Raw genomic sequence first — 25479 nt, 5'->3', positions numbered from 1 at the left:
TGGATCACAGTTTGGCCCTAAATGGCAAATCCTTACTCATTCAAGAAGTTACACTGAAGTCAGTGAGCCTCCCCACCAAATAGGGACCAGCCACTTCAGTAAGGACTATGCATATCAGTTGCAGGATCCAGCCCTCATTTCATTTAGACTCTCTTTTGAACTAGCTGGATCTGAAAACATACTGCAGAATTAACTAATAAATACAGAGTTAAAATCCTAAGCAATGGTGGAATGAGAGTAGGACCAAGAGATATAAGCAAGGGAGGAAAAGTTTCTCTTCAGATGAGGAGAGTTGGTGAGACAGAGACATAGGAATAAAAAGACTAAATAGAACTAATTAATAATTAGACCTGTGCTTCTGAGTGTAACATTAACCAAAGCCAAAGATGGATTATTACACCTCTACTTTGATATAACGCTGTCCTCGAGAGCCAAAAAATCTTACCACATTATAGGTGAAACCGCATTATATCAAACTTAATTTGATCCGCTGGCGCGCCCCCCAGGAGAGCTCCTTTACTATGTTATATCCGAATTTGTGTTATATTGGGTGGCATTTATAACAGGTAGAGGTTTATTTTTAATTGAAAAACCATAGTGCACCATATTCACCCAATCCTGCTCCCATCCAAGTCAAGGTGAACTTTGTGGTGTATTTGTACGTGTTAGGATTGGGCACATGCACCCTATTAAGGAAAGAGTAATGAAAAAGGGATTCTATCTTAAAAGAAGAAATTAACAGATTGTTTTTAATTTTGGGGAAAATGCAGTTGTTTTGACTGTTTGGGATTTTGTTGAGGCTCTTAGGAAAGTTATAGGTGCTGAGACTAGCATCTGAATTGGCCTCTAATTAAAGTTGCTTTCTTACTGTCTGGCATTAAATCCCCTTGGGAAGCAGATGTTTGGAAAGCCCATTTTAGGCACTGGCATATGGTTCTTTTGTAAGGCCAGGGTTTCAGGGAAACACCTCCTGGATGTTGTACATAATTAGATATTTTATTTTTTCATCCTGGAGAAGTTACTGGGGACTGGAGACCTCTAGAATTTGAGAATCTGGTTTTCTGTTAGACAGGTGGGTGACCTAATGATGTCACTTGATGAATTACAAGTGCAGGCTGATGTCCTGCAACAACACTTATGGAAAAAGCGTATAGAATATACCAAGAATGAAATCAATGTAGTTTATAGAAATTTTTCTAACCTATAGAATGTAATGCAGAATGAGATCCTTATATACCAAGCTGTAGAGTTTAATAGTGAATTACATCCTTCTTACAGAAACGCCTAGGTAGATTTATTAAATTCTATAGAATGTTTCCATAAGAGATTGAGTTGTTACTGAAAGGAGAATGAAATGAAAAGGAAATGTTCAAACACATTTGATTTGGTCAGAGAAAATGCCCTTACTTAAAACAATTGACAGTATTCTAGAGCAGAAATGGTCCCTAGCCTTGTACTAACAATGTTACAGGCAACAGTCTTTTTGACAGTTATTGTAGAGCAGGAGTAGTCAATTTATTTTTTGTCAAGGTATAGTCAAGGTCCGGAAACCAGAGAAACATTTTTCACACCGCAATAACAATAATGATGGTGATGAGTAACTAAAAGATTTTGCAGTTGTTCAAAAGTGTCTGGCAATCTGGATTTGGCCCGTGGTCTGCCTATTGACAATCTCTTCTGTAGAGTACAAAAATGAATAAGAGGAAAAGGATGGATTTCTGGCTAAAGGCTCAGCCCTGCAAGGTGCTGATTATTCTCAGTTCCCTTTGCAGTCAAGTGTTCAGCAACTTTCAGTTTTGAGCCCTAAAAGTACCAGACTTGGCATCAGGTGATCCCACAAACTTCCGAAGTGACCTTGAGAAAGTCTCTGAATCTTTCTGTGCCTTGGTTTCCCATCTGTAAAAGGGAAATGTTCTGATCTCCTACCTCAGAGGGGCTTTGTGAGGCTAAATTAATGAATGTTTGTAAGGCACTTTGAGATCTTCAGATAATAACAACATTCAACACTTTTTTGTAAAACTTTTCATTTACAGATCTCAAAGTATTTTACAAAGGTGGGTAACCATTATTTCCCTTTTATGGTTGGAAAACTAAAACACAAAGAGATTAAAACAGCTTGTTTAAGGTCACAGAGCAATATAGCAGCAGAGCCAGGATTAGAACACGTCTTCTGATTCTGAGGCGTGTGCTCTAGCCCCAGGTCTGTGGTGGCTGAAGGCATTATAGGAGTGCCAAGAATTTTTACTTTTATGAGGGCAAGAAATCTTCTTAAACTGATCCCCAAAACCAGATGAAAATAAAGGAATGTCACTAAGCTTTGACTTGCATTAGTTACATCCTCATAGTATTGTTAGTGTTTGTTTAAAATAAAATAAAAATAATCCCCTGCTGATGGACATAAAGCACCGCATTCACCACAGATTGTGTATTAATTCAGTGTTCTTCTAGAGCTTTGAGTAGTTTTGTGCCCTTGTATGAAAAGACAAAGCTGTTGACTGAGGTGTGATACACAAAGTGTCATGTTTTTTACTTTAGATGCTGAATGCAGTTTGTAAGAGGCCACATGTGCCCTGAAGCTGATGAATTTGCATGTTTGATACAAGCGGGTGTATCTTTATCAAAGCCTTGCCTATTATTTAGCCTGCTCTCAAGCTGTGGGGCCACAGTTTAGATGTTTGTATATTCAGAGGCTGTGTTGCGAGGCCTGGTGCTGCCAAGTACCTCGTGGAGGGAATAACAATCCTAGCAATTACCAACCCCACCCCCCACAAAAAAAAAAACCAAAAAAAAACAACCTCAGAAAACAAACTAAAACTAAAAACCCTCCACAAAACCTGCCAGGTCTTAATGTCATAGACAAGGCAACGGGGGAGAGTTTTAGCTCACAGTGGCTGCCCCTGTGTGAGGCTCTAAGTGGCAGGAAATTTGAGAGACAGACTTTCCACTACAGAATGGGCAAGAGCTGCTGGATCTCTGACAAGTATTGGCAGAGCTTTGAAAGGCTGAGTATTGTTATCAAATAGCTCCAACTAAGGGGATGTTGCAGCAAGCAATCATGTTGTATAATTAATAGAAGGAAGGGTAGAATGGGAAAACATAAAAAAAATTAGTTTTGGATTGGGTCAAAGTAATACATATAAAAGGATATTCATCTTTTCATTTTAGAATAAATTCAAGTGTAAAATGAATATCATCTTTGTCTTGGCTGGGACAAATTGTTTGGCATATGGACCAGTGGTATTAGTCTACTGTGCACCCTGTCTGTTTGGTTTCCATAGTTCTTGTGACTGCACTCTTTAAGAAGTTCACTGGGATGCAGTTTAGACTATATTGAGTGTGTATGTGTATACTATACCTAATAGCTTACAAAGATTACTCAGTATAGTACTAGGAGAAGTGTTACAGTTCAAATTCATAACATACTGAGAGCTAGGGTCCACTGTCAGGTCCCAATTCCATGCAGCACTGAGGCATATGTTTAACTTCAAACACATACTAAAGTACATTCTATACAACAAAGCACTTGTGCACTTTGAGGTCAATGGGATTTAAGCACATGCTTAAATGCTTTGCTGAATTGGGTCCTCAGTTACATTGGCATTACAGCAGTGCAAGTCCATTGACGACAAAGGAGTTATTTGCATTAGTGTAACTGAGAGCAGATTCTGGCCCCTGTTCTGTGAAGTGTAAGTAGTACAGTCCAGGCAAACTACAGTTTCGTGGAAAATACTTGTAATGTCGGTTTTTGGGGTATTTTTTGTGCTCCTCAGATGAGCATTGCTCACTTTGGTCACATCTCCTGTTCAGTGTGTGTTGAATTCAAGCAGCCCAGTCACTTGAACACAAATTAATTTAGGTAAGAGACAACATATAGCAGGAACTCTAAATTAGATCCTATTGATTGGGAAGGCAAACAATGGGAGATAGAAGACAGCTACTTTTCTACCCTTGTTGCTTTGACTGAATTCAATCTGCCTTTTGCCCTGACCCCACTGCCCTCTAACCTCAAAATCTGTAGTGGTTACTGATTATTGTGAACTCCATAGATATTATTTTACTTTGTTCATTGGTTATTAAGTAGCATAAGTATCAGAGGGGTAGCCGTGTTAGTCTGGATCTGTAAAAGCAGCAAAGAATCCTGTGGCACCTTATAGACTAACAGACATTTTGGAGCATGAGCTTTCATGGGTGAATGCATGCATCTGACGAAATGGGTATTCACCCATGAAAGCTCATGCTCCAAAACGTCTGTTAGTCTATAAGGTGCCACAGGATTCTTTGCTGCTAAGTAGCATAATAATCTCTGCTCTTGTTGAAGTTTGTAGATCCTGGCGTTAAGCTTCAGTAATACTCAGAACTCAATAATTTTTACAGATTAATCATGCCTTTCTTTCTTTAGATTTCATTAATTTATTTCTTTTTTTAATTCCCTCAACAAAATGAGAATGGAAAATGAGATTTTACCTAGCCTAGGAATGACCTTGGTTTGGGCAAAATCTTATTATCTGGGCCCCAGGTGGGGAAAAGGGAGGAGAGACCCTGTTGCTCCTGAGTAAGCAGAAAAGGAGTAATGTGCTCCTCCTTTGCAATATGTTCAAAAGAGGTGTGGTCAACAGATGGGGGCGTATTCATACCCCTTGTTTCAGCCAGATGGTGCCTGCAAACGCTGGTCAGAAGCACATGTTGCTTCTCTTCAGCAATATGTACTCTACCACGCAATCCCCTGTCTGGTTTTGAACAAATCTGTCTAAACCCAACATATTCCTGGTCGGCAGAGACCCCATCAGGCACTGTCTTGGCTCTGCCTCACTGCCCCTGCTAGGGCAGGATTTGCTTTTACTCTGCAGGTTTTGAAAAATAAATACTATTTATAATAATAGTACATGACATTGCTCTCTTGCTTTCCATCCAAAGATCTCAAAGCCCTTTACAAACTTTAATGTCTTAATTGCCACAGAAGGTTAAGAGGGGAGGGAATGTGATTAGATGAACCAAAGGAGAAAATGGAGTGCATTATGGGAAACCAGGAAGGGCCACAGTGTGCAAGAGAGCTCAAGAGGAGGGTTGTCAGGTGTCTGGTTTTTGACCAGAACACATGGTCAAAAAAGGACCCTAGCGGCTTCGGTTAGCACCTCTGACTGGGCCATTAAAACTCTGGTTGGTGGTGCAGTGGGGCTGGCAGATTCCCAATCCAGCTCTGCATGGCTCCTGGGAGGCAGCTGGCATATGCCTTTGGCTCGGGGACGGCCAAGAGGGCTCTGCACACTGCCCCCTCCCTGAGTGCCAGCTCTGTAGCTCCCATTAGGCAGGAACCATGGCCAGTGGAAGCTGCAGGGGCGGTGCCTGTGAATGGGGGCAGTGTGCAGAGTCCCCTGGCCACCCCTCCGCCTAGCAGCTGGAAGGACATGTTGCCCCCTCCTGGGAGCCGCTTGAGATAAGCACGGCTCAGAGCTGCACTCCTCACTACCTCCCACACCCCTCCCCAGCCCTGATCCCCCTCCCGCCCCTAAACTCACTCCTGGAGCTCGCAACCCCTCCTGCGTGCCACCTTCCCACCCCAGCCCTGAGCCGCCTCCTGCACCCAAACTCCCTCCTGGAGCCTGCACCCCCTCCCATGTTCCACTTCCCCACATCGGCCCCCACCCGCATCCAAACTCCCTCCTGGAGTCCACACCTCCCACCCTCTTCCACACCCAACCCCCTGCCCCATCCTATAGCCCTCTCCCGCACTCCGAACCCCTTGGCCCCAGCCCAGAGCACCCTTCTGCACCCCAAACCCCTCATCTCTGGTGCCACCCCAGAACGTGCACTCCTCCAGATCCCAACTCCCTGACCCAGCCTGGTGAAAATGAATGAGCGAGTGACAGAGAGAGAGGTGATGGAGTGAGAAAGGGCAGGGCCTCGGAGAAGTGGGAGGCGGGGGCTTAGGGAAAGGGCGGGACAATAGTATTAATTTTTCTCCAATTAGAAAGTTGGCAACCCTACTTAAGAGAGAGAGACAACAGAGTGTAATAAGGAACAGAAAGAATTAAAATAATAAAAATAAATGAATACAGGCAAAAATACTGTAAAAAAGAAGTAATGGAGAGAGGGAGAAATATGAAAAAGAAAAGGGGAAGCATTTGGAGAAGAAAGAACTATTGCATTCTACAAGAACATAGGACAGGGAAGATCTTGTGGTTAAAACAGTGGACTAGGACTCGAGAGATGTGGGTTCTAGTCCCAGTTCTAGATAGACTTCATGTCTGATCTTGGGCCAGTTACTTAATTTCTCTGGGTCTCAATCTCCTATCTGTAAAATAGGAAAAATAATACTCCCTTAATCTGTCTTGTCTGTTTCCAAGGTAAACTGTTTGCAGCAGGGACTATTTCTTACTATGTGTTTGTACAGTGCCTAGCACTGAGATTGTTTAGTGCAACCAGGTGCTGCTGCAAGACAAGCAATAATAAAATCAACAGAGATTTAGGACCAGGTGAAGGAAAATAGACTCAAAAATCCAGAAGAAAAAAATATTAAAAAATCAGAAAAAGATTCTAGGAGAGGCTTTAGTGAAGAGAAGAAGGAACAAAGTCAGTGTTACCCAGATTCATCCCAGCATAATTCATGGACTTCAGTGAAGTTACACAAGGGATGGGTTTGGCCCAATTTAATGCCAAAGTTTCTTAAATGGTAAAATCTGTTCTGAGAACAATTAAAAAATGTGGGGTTACTTTCCTAAAATATTGCATGGGGTTTTAGACAAGTGGCTCCCATCAAAGTCACATGACTGTAACCCCATGCAGTGCTTTGACAATATGCCCTCTTTTTTCAGACGCATACTCATTCTATTTCCATGGATTTTCTAACAGCTGATCTTTATTTGAAATTGAGAGAATACTGCATTTTCCAGATTAAAATTAAATCATTTCTAGGAACAGCCAGACTGGATCATACCACTGGCCCATCTCGTCCACTATCCTGTCTCCAACAGTGGCCAAAGCTATGTGCTTCAGAGAAAGAAATCCTGAAGTTGGCAGTTATGGGGTAACCTGTCTCCAGGGATAGTTTACTGTACTAACTCTAACTATTAGAGTTTGGCTTACACCCCAAGCTTGAGGTTTCTATCCCTTCCAAAGCTCTTGTCCATATTATTAATCTTTATTATTACTATAACTCTGGATATTCTTGTTATCCATATAAATGTCCAACCTTTTTTAATCCAGCTGAGCTCCTGACTTCAGTATCATGTGGCAAAGAGTTCCACAAGCTAATTCATGCATTGTGTGGAAAAAGTATTTCCTTTTATTGGTTTGAATATGCTGTGTTTCACTGACTATTCTTTTGTGGGAACATTCCTCAAGCTCCCATCCTCAACCATATGATGTCTGAGTTACTGTGCCCCACCTAAAACTAGATCTCCCATTCAGAGAACTTGAGGTGGGTAAATGACTGCTTTGAAGTGTTGTTCTGCTTATCCTGAGCATGCCACTTCATTGGCTGTTCCTCAGTTTTCCCATGTTGTGACAAAGTTCCTCCTCTACCTTGGTGGGTCCTGCACTTATTGGGCAGATTTGCTCACCTAAGTGATCTTCCCCACAGTCTGGGTCAACTTCTCCTGTGTCTGATCAGGAGTTGGGAGGTTTGGGGGGAACGCGGGCCCGCCCTTTACTCCGGGTTCCAGCCCAGGGCCCTGTGGTTTGCAGCTGTCTATAGTGCCTCCTGTAACAGCTGCATGACAGCTACAACTCCTTGGGCTACTTCCCCATGGCCTCCTCCAAACATCTTCTTTATCCTCACCACAGGACCTTCCTCCTGGTGTCTGATAACACTTGTACTCCTTAGTCCTCCAGCAGCACACTCTCTCACTCTCAGCTCCTCTCACACACTTCCTCTCCTCTGGCTCCCACCTCTCTGACTGGAGTGAGCTCCTTTTAAAACCCAGGTGCCCTGATTAGCCTGCCTTGATTGGCTGCAGGTGTTCTAATCAGCCTGTCTGTCTTAATTGGTTCTAGCAGGTTCCTGACTACTCTAGTGCAGCCTCTGCTCTGGTCACTCAGGGAACAGAAAGCTATTCACCCAGTGACCATTATATTTGCCCTCTATCAGACTCCCTGTACCCCACTGGCCTGGGTCTGTCACAATGTGTAAAACTAGGACAACAATACTTAACCTTCTTTGTACTGTGCTTCGAGATCTACAGATCAAAAGAGTGAGCGAGGTGGTGTTGTATAGTCTCATTCCCTTCCATAATTGGTGAGCTAGTGACTGGAAATGAGCAAACAGTTCCATTGATGCTGCAGAAGGACTGAAATTGAGCTCACTTTTATCTGCCTTGGCCCTGAAGGAATAACAAGAGAAAAGAGCAGAGATAATTTGTATTTTGCCCTTAAAGTCAGCATATCTGCTAGTCTAGAGAGTACCTTTTTACAGTCTTTTTTTTTCAGTGCAGGGCTGTACTTTTGCCACAATTCTGTCCTTCCTCCCAATCATTTGCCAATGACAAGCTCCATTCTTAGAAGGCAGAGTGATGGTAAAGATGTGTGGTAGTTGAATGCAAAGTATTATTGGTGCCATGTTTTATGTATTAATCAGACCTGGGGTTTCTATACACAGGATTCCATAGGAAAAATTATACACTGTCATGCACACATGAAGCATTTGGAAATGGAAACAAAACACATTGGAAACCGATGTATTAGAAACAGCTGGTAGTTGGTATGAAAATGTTCTAATCTAAAAATAATAAGAATGGGTATGTTTATAAATTATAAACAAGAGAAAGCATATTTTCTGGGACGGTTCTTCTCTGAGGCTGGGTTGCTATTGATTTTTGGGGTGCCTTTTAACTTAGTTGATCCCCTACTTTCCCTTTGAACACACATGTACCCCTCCCCCACAACCTTTATTAGTAAAATACTGCAATATAATACAGTAGTGGTCCAAAACAATACAATTTACAATAGTGTTTTGCCACAGGGTAGGCTGGCTCTTTAAAAGGAGTTGTGACTTATAACTAATTAGCTGCCTCCCAGGTGATGGGTTTGAGGCCAGGGAACAGGTGATGGCCTGCAGGTCACTTGGGGCCAGTTTTTAAAGGTATTTAGACACCTAACTTTAAAAGTGAGGTCCCAGGTTCTTAGATAAAAGCCAACAAGCAGCTTTGTTGGGAGAGAGAGCTGCAAAGAGTGGGTGGGCTCCTACAGTAGACCCTGGGCCAAGGGAAAGGACCTGGTTTACCTGTATGATTTATGTTAGACTGTTTTGGTGTTTGAGAGAGAAACTCATCCCTGAAGAAAGGGGCTGAAAATTTGATACTGTTGGGAGCTTGATTTGATGCCCTGGCAGATGAGTTGGCCCACGGCTTGCGGTCTCTTCAGTGTTTTTGACCACTACTGAAAAGTACTGTAGTATGTTTTACAAGTGTATGCACACACCTACATCTATAAATCCTTATTGTTGTGCCCATTCATACCTTCCTTCGCACCTATGCTCTCTTAGTATAGGCTGTTGTAACATCTTCATTAACAGGGTCTGAATCTACCACAGGTGCAGCGCTGAGGCAGGTGCAGGTACCATCACCCTGGAAACCAAGTGTATTGCTGCTGTGTTGGTCCAATGGGAGGTCACGCAAAGTTGTTCTGGAACCCATGGAGCTTTGCTCCTGGTGATCAGGCTGAGAAGGCCCTAGTGATTTAATATATATGGCCCAATTCTCCAGCCTTTACTCACATAGTGCCCTGTCAGCACCCACTGATGTGAGTGGCGAAGGTCCTGTTAACTTCAGTGGTGCAGAATCTGGCCAGGCTGCAGTATTGGATCCACTGTTTCCCTGAAAATATGCAAGGTAACATTGGGTACAGTTCTTCCTGCAGTGAAGTCAATGGTGGTGTATCAGGGACAAATTTGGCCCAATTCTCTACTTCTGTACCTAAGAAGGATTGTGTCCAGCTAATGTATCAATTGCTCTGATTTGTTTTGATTTGTTTTAGGATCATAGAATCATAGGACTGGAAGGGACCTTGAGAGGTCATCTAGTCCAGTCCCCTGCATCATGACAGGACTAAGATTATCTAGACCATCCCTGACAGGTGTCTGTCTAACCTGCTCTTAAAAATCTCCAGTGATGGAGATTCCACACCCTCCCTAGGGAATTTATTCCAGTGCTTAACCACCCTGACAGGAAGTTTTTCCTAATGTCCAACCTAAACCTCCATTGCTTCAATTTAAGCCCATTGCTTCTTGTCCTATCCTCAGAGGTTAAGAAAAACAATTTTTCTCCATCCTCTTATAAGAACCTTTTATGTACTTGAAAACTTGTTATCATGTACCCCCTCAGTCTTTTCTTTTCCAGACTAAACAAACCCAATTTTTTCAATCTTCCCTCATAGGTCATGTTTTCTAGACCTTTAATCATTTTTGTCACTCTTCTCTGTAGTCTCTCCAATTTGTCCACATCCTTCGTGAAATATGGTGCCCAGAACTGGACACAATACTTCAGTTGAGGCCTAATCCATGTGGAGTAGAGCGGAAGAATTTCTTGTGTCGTGCTTACAACATTCCTGCTAATACATCCCAGAATGATGTTTGCTTTTTTTGCAACAGTGTTACACTGTTGACTCATTATTAGCTTGTGATCCACAATGATCCCCAGATCCCTAGTTGAATAAGAGGGTTGAATAAAAGGGTTAGGTAAATAACTGCATAAATCATCCTAAAATTTCGTTGGAGGCTAAATTACTATTATCCAAGACCTGCAGTAAATCACCTCTCTCCTTTCTATCTCAGTTTTCATAAACACATGCAAACTATTTGCTTTTGAAGCTATCAGAAGTGAGTATCAAAAAGGTGAGTACATGAGAGGACTCCACAAACCAGGGTTCTTAAAGTGCAGGGCAAAAGTCAAATACAGCTTTGAAAGGGGCTAAGATGCAGCTTATGGAAACCCTCTCCCTGTAAGTGCAGGATGAGTGCAAATCAAATCAACTACTGCTATATTCTTCTGGGGAACTCAGCCAACAATGCCTATTCCTTTATCAAGAGAGATACAAGAACCATCATCATGAACCCTAGCCAAATACATACATTTGTTTTATTAGGCTATACACACGCCACTTCTACCAGGATGGGTCAAATATGAGCCATTTAATACCACAAACACAGGCTGGCCTCTTTTGACCAGCTGACTTAAAGAAGAACTTCTTCAAATGCAAATAGCAACCTTTTGTACTTACAGGGTCAATCACTAGAGGGAGACATGATCACATATGCAAGGCGGGTTATTACATAAGCAAATACAGACTGTAAATTTATAACTGTACACTCACTTATCTTTAATAGTAAATCAATAATGGTGGTAATAATAATAGTATATGTACAAATTAGGTGCAGTTGTCTGGCTGTCTGCAAATTTGCAGTAAGGACCTTGCTCTTGCAAAATGTGGGGAGCCTGCTGTATTATTGCACTGACCTGCAGAGATCAAGATCCCATGTCTTTGCTGTGTACATAATGTATGGAACATGACAAAATACTCAGAGGGGCTTTTTTTCCATCCACATTCAGTCTCAGACAATCAAAAATCCTCTGCTAGTGATGCTGCATTCAGCAGCTGTGACCAGACAAACCAAATGGTGTTGAACAACCCAAGGCAGTCAGATGTTATGGCTGGAGTGAAATGCTTCATTTCAGGCCAGTCAACAGAGCTGCTTCTAAGCGAGAGGTTTATCCCATGCTCTACCTTTCTCCCAGACGAATGGTGGATGTCGTCTGTCTGCGAAAGGCTAAAGGTAAAAGTAAAGTGTTTCGATTCACGCTGTAACCTTTTATGTCCATGTAACAGTGGTGGATTTAAAGTTGTATTGCAGCTATCTTTTTATAATCGGTGTTCACTATGCAATGACAGTTGCTCTGTAGTCCATGGCAACTGCAAAATGTCCTTCAAATTACTCATTTTTCAACAGCAGCTGATGGAATAGCAGCATCTGGCCTGCAGTGGGATGATACATTAATATTGGCTTATGGCATATAAGGAATGTACTCTTGTCTTTTGAAAGAGTAGGAAACTCGTTTCTTCTAGTGCTTCCAAGGGACTGAAAAATCTGTGATTTATTGGTGAAATTCTTTGAGGGGATGAAGTCACTGAAACTGCAGGGGAAGGTAAACAGCATATCAAAGTTCATGCAAGCTGTGGGACTCGTACAAGGTCCTCTACCCCTTGAAATGGTGCAACAGACTCTCTCCCCTGGGGTCAGCCCATCTATAGTGGATAGAACTGAAGGGGAAAAGGCCAGGCCCCACATAAACCCAATTCCTTTGGTGAATCTATCACCAGAGATGATGCTAGATTAATGCAAGAGCTGCAATGCCCACTTCATTTGTACTTGGGCTTTGCTCAGGGGCATATAGGGGGAAGATCACACTCTCTGCCATTCCTATGCACCTGGAAAGGGCTAGCCACAGTCTGATCTATATAAGGAGGGAGGGGAAAAAATTGATTCCCTGACTGAAAAGTTATTGACCCTACAGCACTCTGAAGAGTGAGATAGTCTAGGTGGATTATTTCTGACTTTCCCCTTATACATAAATTGCTAGTGAAGCTAATGCTGTTTGTGTCTCAACTATTACAATCTGTCTCATAAAGAAATAAAGCACTTTCTGTTATTTGATTTGAGCAAAGTGGAGTGTGTAGGTGGTTGTATCCAGGACTCAATTCCTTCTAATTTGGCATTGTTATTCTCCTGTGTTTTGCAGGGTCTTTTCGAAATGATGGATTAAAAGCTGCTGATGTCCTTCCAATACTAAAGGAGAAAGTGGCCTTTGTGTCAGGTGGGTTCATCCTTCATTTGTTTTCTCTTCAGAGGATGCAGAGCATCATGCCAACAAAAAGATGCAGAACTTAGTAGTAACAAAGACAGCAACTTTTTACATCTTCACAGCACTGCACAGATATTTAAGGGCCAATTTCTGATAGTCATAGAATCACAAACTTTAAAGTCAGAAGGGACCATTATGATCGTCTAGTCTGACCTGCACAATGCAGGACACAGAATCTCACCACCCACTATTGTAATAAACCCCTAACCTGTGTCTGAGTTACTGAAGTCCTAAAATCATGGTTTAAAGACTTCAAGGTGCAGAGAATCCTCCAGCAAGTGACCCGTGCCCCACGCTGCAGAGGAAGGTGAAAAACCTCCAGGGCTTCTGCCAATCTGCCCTGGAGGAAAATTCCTTCCTGACCTCAGATATAGTGATGTGCTACTTCCTGAGCATGTGGGCAAGACTCAACAGCCAGACGCCCAGGAAAAAATTCTCTATAGTAACTCAGATCCCACCCCATCACAGACCATTGGGCATATTTACCGCTAATAGTCAAAGATCAATTAATTGCCAAAATTAGGCTATCCCATCATACCATCCCCTCCATAAACTTATCAAACTTAGTTTTGAAGCCAGATATGTCTTTTACCCCCACTGCTCCCCTTGGAAGGCTGTTCCAGAACTTCACACCTCTGATGGTTAGAAACTTTCATTTAATTTCAAGTCTAAACTTCCTAGTGTCCAGTTTATATCCATTTGTTCTTGTGTCCACATTGGTACTGAGCTTAAATAGTTCCTCTCTCTCCCTGGTATTTATTCCTCTGATATATTTATAGAGAGCAATCATATCTCTCCTCAGCATTCTTTTGGTTAGGCTAAACAAGCCAACCTCTTTGAGTCTCCTTTCATAAGACAGGTTTTCCATTCCTTGGATCATCCTAGTATCCCTTCTCTGTACCTGTTTCAGTTTGAATTCATCCTTCTTAAACATGGGAGACCAGAACTGCACACAGTATTCCGCATGAGGTCTCACAAGTGCCTTGTATAACAGTACTAACACCTCCTTATCTCTACTGGAAATACCTCGCCTGATGCATCCCAAGACTGCATTAGCTTTTTTCACTGCCATATCACATTGGCGGCTCATAGTCATCCTGTGATCGACCAATACTCCAAGGTCCTTCTCCTCCTCTGTTACACCCAACTGATGAGTCCTCAGCTTATAACAGAAATTCTTGTTGTTAATCCCCAAATGCATGACCTTGCACTTTTCACTATTTAATTTCATCCTATTACTATTACTCCAGTTTACAAGGTCATCCAGATCTTCCTGTATGATATCCTGGTCCTCCTCTGTATTGGCAATACCTCCCAGCTTTGTGTCATCTGCAAACTTTATTAGCACACTCCCACTAAGATGATTGTATTTCCAAAATAGCAGGAGGACCATTTTAGTGGCAACAGTTTTACCGTTGTGAAATATTCCGGTGTGCTGCATTCTGTCTGTTTTCTTTGATCTTTTCTCCTGAGTGAGAGAAGCTGGAACAGCTCTGCCTCTTCCTTTTGAACCCCTCTACTTCTTGCTTCCCTCCTCTCTGTGGTTCTGTTGACTGAACCCCTGCTCTTGTGCCTCAGGGGGCAGAGGGACTGTCAGTTACATCTCCTTCAGCAGCCCTCTGCCCCCTGAGGCACAAGAGCAGGTGTTTGATGACTTGATTGGAACACTGACTCGTTAGGCAACACCATTGCAATATGAGTCTGACAAATCATGATGAGCTTTGGCCTTGAACAATAGTTGGCATTAAACATGCTTACTCTGTGATGAAACAGGTGTAGAAAGTATTTTGTATCAGGAGAGCAATATGACTTGAACAAATACTTTGTCATTTTGAACAGTTAAACTGGGACATATCAGGTTTCTTGAAAGAAGTTCTCAAGACACTAAATGAAAAACCAAGACTATCCTAGTAGAACTGCAACACGCAGTTCTTATCTTGTTTTACACTGGTATTTCATTCTGAACATCTCAAAGTGTTTTACGTACTTAAACTACAGAGTAGGATCTCATCATCAGCCTCTTTGGAAGGTGGAACAGCAACTGCAGAACTGTTTCGGACAGGAAATGAAAATGAACAGTGTGTTCAGGGGAACCTGCAGAAGAGGATTCATACAAGGATTATGCTGGAATTGAGCCAGCCCCTTTGTGCCAACAGTTCAGTTCAATTCACTTGGAAATGACCATGGCATCGTATGAAAACTCATGGAATCTTTAATAGGATAAGTGGTCTGGACCTTGGTTTTACTTATCTGAAACTCCACACTGTGGCCTGGGTTCAGTTCTGACTCGGAGGGGAAACTTCACTCACTGAATCACTAACTCAAGTACTGACCTGGCCCAAACCTGCTTAGCTTGTGAAATCTAAAGAATTGCTGCCAAACATTTGTGTGCTCCTCTTTAGTTTCGCACTGTGATTCACTGCAGACTGGTATACTTGGGAAAGCTTTTCCCTGAAAGTCTTACTGGTCTCCGAAGGTTGTGTGATCATTCCTAAATAGCTAGCTCACGATTTACACCTCTTCTCAAGAGTCTTCTACACAACAAATAGGGGTAATAATTGCCGGTGGCTTTAGAAGATTAAATGCATGAGGCTGCAGACTCTTAGTACAATACTCCCAGCATCATTCTTCACTCCGGATCCTAAGTACTGTTCAGTTTCTCTCTGTATCATTGTAATGAAACATATTGAGAAATGGATCTCCATATATGAATTGATTACTAGATTCTTTTAATTAAAATGGAACACTTTCCTAGAATATGGCATGACCATGAAGGAGAAAATGTTTGCATAGAAAAAGAAAGATGAGAATTCCTGAGTCTCACAAAAATAATTCATTTGTAGCGTTGTCAGAACTGGTAGTCTGAGTGTTGGATTTGAAGTCTATAATCAGCATAAACTTCCTCAAGAGAAAAGTCATTTTTAGTTTCCTTCACTCCATTATTTTTATATCAAAGATTTTTTTATATATACAATTAACTCCAGCCAGAGGCGTATGCCAAAGTTATCGAGTACTTGGGGATGGTCTCCAAATCTTTATATTAAGCAAAATATATCAGTAAACAGTCAATTCTCATCTGATCATTTAGTTGTATGTTGTTTTCCTTTCCTGTAGTCTGTGGCTATGTCTTCTCTTTCTAGGCCATGATCCTACAATGAGGTCTATCTATTGTGAGATTGGGTCCTTAGAGTATAAATAAACTCCTCATGGCAGAAGCCATACCTTTTGTACTTGTACAGCCTGTGACAGACCCAGGCGAGTGGGGTGCAGGAGTCTGGTAGAGGGCAAATATAATGGTCACTGGGTGAGTAGTTTTCTGTTCCCTGAGTGACTGGAGCAGGGTCTGCACTAGAGTAGTCAGGAACTTGCTAGAACCAACTAAGGTGGACAGGCTGATTTAAACACCTGCAGCCAATCAAGGCAGGCTAATCAGGGCACCTGGGTTTTAAAAGGAGCTCACTCCAGTCAGAGAGGTGGGAGCCAGAGGAGAGGAAGCGTGTGCGAGGAGCTGGGATCAAGAGACACAAGGAGCTGAGAGTGAGAGGGTGTGCTGCTGGAGGACTAAGGAGTACAAGCGTTATCAGACACCAGGAGGAAGGTCCTGTGGTGAGGATAAAGAAGGTGTTTGGAGGAGGCCTTGGGGAAGTAGCCCAGGGAGGTGTAGCTGTCACACAGTTGTTACAAGAGGCACTATAGACAGCTGCAAATCCATAGGGCCCTGGGCTGGAACCCGGAGTAGAGGGCGGGCCCGGGTTCCCCCCATACCTCCCAACTCCTGATCAGACACAGGAGGAGTTGATCTAGACTGTGGGGGAGATCACTGAGGTGAGCAAATCTGCCAATAAGTGCAGGACCCACCAAGGTAGAGGAGGAACTTTGTCACAAGCCCTTAGTACACTGTGAGAGCTGCTGTTTTGTGATCCCATATCATTGCTCTGAGTCTCCAAACCATCTGTTCAAATTGGTGGACCATTAATAGGAGGGTGTAACCAAGTGGTGTGCATTCCAGTAGGCAGGGTCAAAAACAGACATAGCAGAAGCTTACTGTGCAGTCCAGTAGTGTCAGAAGAGAACTGAGACTTTCAGAGTGCCATTGATTACAGATAGGGTTGCCAAGTGTCTGTTTTTGACTGGAACATACAGTCAAAAAGGGACTCTGGTGGCTCCAGTCAACACTGCTGACCAGGCCATTAAAAATCTGGTTGGCAGCGCAGGCAGTCTCCCTACCTGGCTTCGTGCGGCTTCCAGAAGCGGCAATGTGTTCCTCCTGCTCCTGAGTGTAGGGGTGGCCATGGAGGCTCCACCCACTGCCCCCACCCCAAGCGTCGGCTCAGCAGCTCCCACTGGCCACAGCCAATGGGAGCTGCAGGGGCAATGCCTGTAAGCAGGGCTGGGCATGGAGCTAGAGGGACATGCCGCCCTTCCCAGGAGCTGCCTGGGGTAAGCACCGCCCGGAGCCCACACCCCTCACCCTGTTCTGTACTCCAAATCCCTGCCCAGCCCTGAGCCCCTTCCTGCACTCTGAACCCCTTGGCCCCAGCCTGGAGCCCCTTCCTGCACTCTGAACCCCTTGGCCCCAGCCTGGAGCCCCTTCCTGCACTCTGAACCCCTCATACCTGGCCCCACACCAGAGCCTGCACCCCCAGATGGAGCCCTCATCCCCTCCCACACCGCAACCCCCTGCCCCAGCCTGGTGAAATTGAATGAGTGAGCAATGGTGGAGGAGAGTGAGTGACAGAGGTAGGGCGATGGAATGAGCAGGGGAGGAGCCTTGGAGAAAGGGTGGGGAAGGTGAAGGGCTTTGGAGAAGGGGGCAGTGCAAGGGTGTTCAGTTTTCTACTATTAGAAAATTGGCAACCTTAATTACAGAGCTGAGGTGCATCTAAGACCAGTTAGGTCGTCCCACCTAAAAGTTAGTCCTAGAACTGCCTCTGAAGGATTGGACGGTGGGGATGGCTATGATTTTCTCTGAATTAGTTCTTCATTCCTTTCAGTGACCCTTAGATTGATCCTGATCAAGATTTACCATATGTATCAAATATGAATTATTTATAAACAGCACCTGAGGATTCTATTTCCAGTATCAATAAACAGAGACACAGTCCTAACAACTGTAGATACAATGTGGTTGCATCATTGAAATTTTATTGTTTTCTTAATCGACCACTTGAAAACAGTTTAAGCAATGGGCCGACTACAGGCTTTTGCTACTTGCTCATGGTGTACACCATAATAAAACCTTGGCTTTGCTCAGTTGATCCATTGTGCTGTGATCAGTAATGGATTTATAAGGGTCTGACAGTATTGGGGCAAACTGGAACCCAGAGATTGATTTGTATATTGTGAAAAGGAGATGAGCAGAGAAGGCAGGAAACAAAAAATGTAGATGATATTATTTCAATGAGGAGTGGTGAAAACGTTCTAGAGCGGAAGTCCTCAAACTGTGGGGCACGCCTCCTTAGGGGGGCACGGAGGAACAGTCAGGGGGGTGCAGCAGGGCCCAGTCCAGCCCCCATTGCGGATGGGGAGCAAGTGCCACCCAGCCCCACTCTGCTCCTAGCTCTGCTCTGGCCTGGTCTCCAGATGTGTCCCTGGCTCCTGGTCCCACTCCTAGCCTCAGCGCCCATCTGTGGCCCTGGCCTCAGCCCCTGGCCTTGGCTCTGTTCTCAGTCCCGGCCCCGCCCCCAGCCCCAGATTCAGCCCCAGCCTCGGCCCCCTTACACCTGTCTGAGTCTCTGCCACATCCCAGGAGCTGCAGCCCCATTCCCAGCTCTAGGGGGACATGGGTGGGGTGGGGTGGGGAATAACTATGAAAGTTTGAGGACCACTGCTCTAGAGGATGTGATTACAGATGTACTTGAGAAATACAGGTGGTCCATTTGAAAAGTGAATTTATGTGGGTGAGTGGTTATCATGGTTATGGGGCTACCTGTACCTATTTCCCCTTTCTGATATGTCCAAGTACACTCCCTCAGGTCTTAGACCTTCTGCCTTTACTTAGCCTGGTGCCAAATTCCACAATTGTCCCATCCTTAGACCAGCCCTTGGGCTCCTGTGCCCTGTGTATCAACTGTGCATAGCCAGCAGGTCCGACTGAGCAGGATATCTGCAGTTCTTCCCTTTGGGAGTCTGTGACCAGTGGTGAATATAGTGATCAGACAGCCTTCTGAAACAAAGGAACAAAACATTTAAAGAAAACAAGTTTTTAAAATAAAAAACACTCTGCACTCATTTATCTTACCTACAGACTCTGGTAAGCTAGGCAGGTCTGACTTCTTCAGATACCCCAATGGGTGCCATGAGACCCAATCTGGTTCCCCCGGACAATCCCCTGGGAATTCCACAATCTCTTTCGTAACCTATTCTAGCACTTAACTATCATTATAGTTAAGCAGTTGTTCCTAATATCTAACCTAAATCTCCCTTGCTGCACATTAAGCCGATTACATCTTGTCCTACCTTCAGTGAACATGGAGAACAATTGATAACCATCCTCTTTATAATAATCCTTAATATATTTCAAGACTGTAAACCTAGAGTGCATTTTAAAACTTGTGGCACTGAGACTCAGAGCCTGGGCCTTCAGATTCAGGTTTGTGGGACTCATGCTATGGCGCTAAAAATAGTTGTGCAGACATTTGGACTTGGGCTGGAGCCTGTGCTCTGAAGCCTTGGGAGACCGTGGGCTTCAAAACCTAAGCTCCAGACTGAGCTGCAACATCTACACTGCTGCTTTTAGTGCCATAGCATGAGGTTGAACTGTAGATCTAGGTTCTGAGACTCGTTGCCACAGGTTTTTAAAATGCAATGTAGGCATATCATCAGTCTTCTTTTCTCAAGACTAAACATGCCCTTTTAAAAAACCTTTCCTCATAGATTGTGTTCTAAACCTTGTATCATTTTTGTTGCTCTTCTCTGGACTTTCTCAAGTTTGTCCACATCTCTTAAAGAGTGGTGCCCAAAACAGGACACAATACTCCAGCTAAGGCCTTTCCAGTGCCAACTAGAGTGGAACAATTATGCTCCATGTTTTACATAACAACACTGCTGTTAATACGCCCCAGAATGATATTCACTGTTATGAATTGCATCTTGTTGGTTTCAGATGCCCAAAGGATTAATACAGCAGAATATCATTTGTTCTTATTTAATGTCATACCTAAGACATTTTTGCAGAATGCTTCACAGCAAATTCCAATCTCTACAGGCAAATACTAAAATGCAGCATGTAAGTTTTAGCATTTCATACAGATAGCATCTGTTTATGTTTTAAGGCAAGGATGGAAAGTTTTATGCTCGCTAAGTTTCTGGGAGAATGACCGAGCATGGGGAAATCAATAGACATAGGAAGAAAGGTGTAATTGTTTTAGGAACATGTATTTATGGCATGCATTACAGGGAGCTCAAACTGAGCTTTTACCAAAGGCTTTTTTTGTTTTGACTAACTGCACATAACAGAGGACACTAAACAGGAAGCAACTGGACAGTGAAACAGTTCTGTCATCCCTCAGTAATTCATTAAGCTTTAAAAGCAGCAAAGAATCCTGTGGCACCTTATAGACTAACAGACGTTTTGGAGCATGAGCTTTCGTGGGTGAATACCCACTTTGTCAGATGCATGTGGTGGAAATTTCCACTGGCAAATTTTGCTACCCTAAAAGCACACAGTCATCTTGTGTCTTACACATTAATCGAAGAAACAGTGACTTCTAATCTCTGAAGACAGAGATCTTTACTGGACGGTCTTTGAAGGGAAGACATTCAATGTAAATAGATAAGATGAAAGGCTACCTTTGCAATTAAGTTTTACTAAGTTTAGGCCTGACAGGATGAATCAAAGAGGAAGCCTTTAGTTGTTTAAGCCCATGTTGAGTCTGGGAAAATCAAGCTCGAAGGTAAAGCAATATTATTGTGGAAGACATTGGCTTCCCTAAAAACCCCTTTGATACTGACACATTAAGGCACCTTCCCATCTAGAGATACATGGGCCACATATCTGCAATGGTAGTTTCCTTTAGATATACCTTATGTAATTCATTTATTGCATAGCTAATTCCCAAAGCTCAATCCTGCTTTTAGAGAGGGAGTGATTTGAAAATCCTCCTAAACCTTGGGAGAGTTCAGATCCAAATTTTGCCATCTAGGCCCATCTCTGCTTTTAGGGAAGCTCTTAACACATTGGAGCAGACTGAGAAACCCATTTCTGAAATACTCTGGAACATGTTGAATTGTGAACAGAGATGGCTGAACTAATTTTTAAGTAAAAAATAAAAAGCTTTTAGAACAATACAAAAATATTTATATTAATTTTCCATCAGAATTAAAGTTTTGATTCAAATCAAAATGTTTCTCCCTCTTTCCTTTTTCTACTCACTGGAAAAGAGGGAGAACCCCAAAGCTGAACTTTTTGTTTGAATTTGAAGTTTTTTATTTAAAGAAAAATTCTGTTGAAAAAAAGTTGCATTTGAAATTATTTCTTTCAAATTTTTGTTGCAGAAAATGTTTATTTTTGACCAACCTTAAGTGTGATTTTAAACTGATCATAATGATAAACAAGGAAATGAGTTTGTTAGAATTAAAACAACATTGTTTGGGACATCATTTTGTTCCTTTAGCACTTGCTGATGCAGTGATCCAGGATTTGAAGGGAAAAGGGAAGATTTCTGATTATGAAACCACCAAGACTTTTGATTAGCCCTAAGCCCACTGTTATTGTGAGAGATAAATTAACCTATAGGGAGAGATGTGGACGGGCTCTGGGTCTGCACAGCTGCATAGATGCTTTCACTAGGAGTTTAAGATTGAAAGAGAGAGACAAACTCTCTCAATAATTTCTGGCTTTTTTCACAGGTTGCTGTGACTCTCAGATAAAACATTAGCAGTATGCAGAGTGAGTGGCCATATTTCTCTCCATATGTTTTAACAATAGCCGTGGTCTAAGTCAAACCATTTTAGCAGAGATTAGTTAGTATCTGCCAGCACTCACTGTCCTGACTCCTAGACACTAACAGCCTGCCAAATGTGATCCACCTCTCTCCCTTCTGAGCAGGGAAAGACCTCCTTTATGTGCTCCCTTAATTGGCTTGTTTAAGGTTAATGAGGCCACCTGTTCTGACTGGCTGAGTCACCAGTGAGGCTCAAGTGCTTTCAGTCCTAGACAAACTGGAGAGGGTAAAAATCTCACCCTCCCAAACTTTGCTTCCATTGGCTCGCAAGACCTTGCTAGACTCCAAATTAGCATCAGGACTCAATACAAACCCACTGCACTCAGCACTGGTTTCTAGGACAACCTACATAGGCTTCTAAGTGTTGTGTGTCACGAAATCCAATCAGCCAAATATGCCTTTTAATTGACCACAGTGACTTTAATTGGGTCAGAGTAACAACAAGACTAAAATAACCGCAAAAAAAGAATTGTTTGCATAGCAAGAGAATCCTTATGTACAAGCTACATCTGGTGCCTCCAACCCTGCTCTTGTTGCAAAGTGGCTACCAGCTGACCAGTCTTTTGAGTTCTGTAACATAATTTTCTAGACCCTAAAGATACAGTAGCCACACAAATACACCCAGCAGTGCTAAAAGCTCTCGATAGTTCAGTAAACATCCCCTCTTCTTGATGAGGACAATGGTGTTTGTCCTGGTGGAGGAATCAAGGTGGGTTGTTTCTGGCCCAAGAGGGTACCTTCATGAAGCTCTGCACACTCAGACACAGAGACACTTTGACAGGCTTTCCAGTTGCTTGATCTAGTGCCTAGTGGTGCGGTGTCATCATATATCCACTCCTTGTTCCTGAAGCATTTCTAGTAGGTTCCAGGTTTCATACATCCACCGTAATGGAAATGCACTAAGACACATCACTGGAGCAACTTTTCATTCATATTTAAACCAAGTCTTACTTATTAATATTGTCAGGGCTGGGGAGAAGCTGGTCCCAGAGTGTGAGGACCCAAGGAGGTGACTTGTTTTTAAATTGAGACAGTCCTATGGATTGCAGCTGCGGGTTTTAGTGAGGTCGTTGATTTTTCCAGGTGATATTTGTTTCCTGTGCTGTCTCTTAGTGGGATTTTTGACCTCTGAAAAGGTGTTCCTTCCATGAAATTAATGCAAGCAGAAATATGGGATTTTCTCAAGGCTGACTAACAAGTGCCAAGGTGCACAACTGAACGTGCTGCCAGTGCCACAGCTTTAGACTGATGGCCTTCAACCGTGTAAGACATCTTCCTCGTACAGGGAGGTATGAAAACTGGCCATGACTGTCGACTGTGGGAAGCAAAGCTTCAAGACTGTCTTTTAAAAATATTTATCCTGAAATTTGTAAATTATAATGAAACTCATTTTCACAGCATTTGTAGAGTTGCTCCAGCCAATGCCCTGCCATTTCAATGCCAGTCTGTTCCCATATAGTATTGCAGTAGGCAAGGAAGTAAGAAGTGTAGCAGTAAACATTCAGGTGTGCTAACAGTGAAAGCACCTGAAACCAGTATATAAGTCCAACATGGGTCTAACTCACTGGGTGTTTTGTTTATTTGCAAAATCTCCTATTTGGCTGTAATTGGGCATCATTTACATTGCATGGGTGTATAAAATCCATTCAGCCAGTCAAATTAAAATCAGTTGACTACATTGTTAATCTTCACTGATTAGCATTAGAAACTAGGGTCCTCTGATGATTATTCGTGTTGCTTTCAAATCAGAGAGGCAGGTTGAGCCAGAACAGGTGATCAACTTGGAGCTGGCTGCTGTAGAGTTGTGGCTGCCTGACTTTCTTCACCTTTCCTGGGATGATCTGGGGGAGATTTTTCTGCAATGGAGTAATTGACAGGGGGTTTAAAAATTGTTAGATTTAAATAAGCACACGTAAAAAACTGCTTATCTCAGGCATGGCCACCAATTACAATTACACTACAAAAATTATTACAAAGGCAGAGCATATTGCCCCACAGTTCCTCCACATACAAACACAGTCACTAGTCAACAAAAACACATTACAAGTCAAATCAAAATCTCCTCATCCCTCAAATTCCCATAAGAAACCCTATCCCCAACCACTATCCCAAATGCCAACCCAGACAGATGGGTTTTGCAGCATGCCTGGAAAGTTAACTTAGTCAGGCTGTTTCAGGTGAGGAATGGGAATGGAGTTTGAAGTTGAGGAGCTGTCCCACACAATGCTCTGCCAGCAGTTGTCTTTTGGATGTACTGTACCATAGATTCATAGATTCTAATGTCAGAAGGGACCATTGTGGTCCTATAATGTGACCTCCTGTATAGCACAGGCCATAGGACTTCCCCAAAATAATTCCTAGAGCATATCTTGTAGAAAAATATACAATCTTGATCTAATTTTCCATGACCCTTGGTAAGTTGTTCCAACGGTTAATTACTCTCATTGCTAATAATTTAAGCTGTGTTTGCAGTCTGAATTTGACTAGCTTCAATTTCCAGTCACTGGATTGTGTTATACCTTTGTCTGCTAGATTGCAGAGACTATTATTAAATGTGTGTTCCTCATGTAGGTACTTAGACTGTAGTCAAGTCATCCCTTAGCCTGCTCTGTGTTAAGCTAAATAGATTGAGCTCCTTGAATCTATCATTATTACACTTGTTTTCTAATCCTTTAATCATTCTTGTGGCTCTTCTCTGAACCTTCTCAAGTTTATCAACCTCTTTCTTGAATTATGTGCACAGTTCTACCAGTGCCAAATATAGAAATAAAATAACCCCTCTATTCCTATTCAAGAAACCTCTGTTTATGCATCCCAGGCTCACATTAGCTTTTTTTGGTCACAGTGTCACACTGGGAGCTCCGGGTGTGAACATAGAGCCTCATTCTTCACTGCCTCATACTTCTGAGGGTACGTCTATACTGTGATTTAAAAAAAAAACTGTGGCACACAGTCTATTTCCAGTTCAGCTGAGTTGGGCTTGGGCTGTGGGTCTAAAAGTTGCAATGTAGACATTTGGGCTCAGACTGGAACTTGGGCTCTCGGACTCAGCTCGGCCAGGGAAAGGAAGGGAACATTATTTTCTTTGACACTCTGGATATATGTGGATTGAAATTATGTTTCCCTAAAATGTTGTTTGATTGCAGTTAGGAGTCCTCAGCATGTTATTCCTCATAATATAGAGATGTGTGAACTAAACTAAGCTCATTCCGTCTCCTGGTTCAGCACAGTTCCTCCTTATCATTCAGCTGTTACTAAAAACTGTAAGTAAAATCCCTTTTGAGTAGCATTTCCTCTTCTTTGGAAAGTTGCTTATGGTGCTAACTCTTCATGTGTCATGGAGATTTATGTTTGTGATCTAAAATAGTCTGGTAAGACAATATATTCTTTGAACTAAGGTAGACATGGGAATGGAGACCAGGATTCATGGATTCATAGATTCAAAGACTCTAGGACTGGAAGGGACCTCGAGAGGTCATCGAGTCCAGTCCCCTGCCCTCATGGCGGGACCAAATACTGTCTAGACCATCCCTGATAGACCTTTATCTAACCTACTCTTAAATATCTCCAGAGATGGAGATTCCACAACCTCCCTAGGCAATTTATTCCAGTGTTTAACTACCCTGACAGTTAGGAACTTTTTCCTGATGTCCAACCTAAATATCCCTTGCTGCATTTTAAGC

At 42.8% G+C, this 25479-nt stretch overlaps 1 protein-coding gene across 6 annotated transcripts in view; it reads left to right on the top strand.

Moving 5' to 3' along the window:
- The window catches only part of KALRN (kalirin RhoGEF kinase), a 798047-nt gene that overhangs the window by 215088 nt on the left and 557480 nt on the right, over positions 1 to 25479 (top strand). For all 6 annotated transcript variants that reach the window (XM_030580108.1, XM_030580107.1, XM_030580109.1 and 3 more), the window contains exon 2: positions 12729 to 12803. In XM_030580108.1, the coding sequence (XP_030435968.1) occupies positions 12729 to 12803 (75 nt within the window). The remainder of the gene's footprint in view (positions 1 to 12728; positions 12804 to 25479) is intronic.

The sequence above is a fragment of the Gopherus evgoodei genome, chromosome 11, assembly GCF_007399415.2.
Source record: "Gopherus evgoodei ecotype Sinaloan lineage chromosome 11, rGopEvg1_v1.p, whole genome shotgun sequence".
In the NCBI taxonomy this organism is placed as follows: Eukaryota; Metazoa; Chordata; order Testudines; family Testudinidae; genus Gopherus; species Gopherus evgoodei.
Note: the sequence above shows the minus strand (reverse complement) of the source record. Positions and strands in the feature narration are given on the sequence as shown.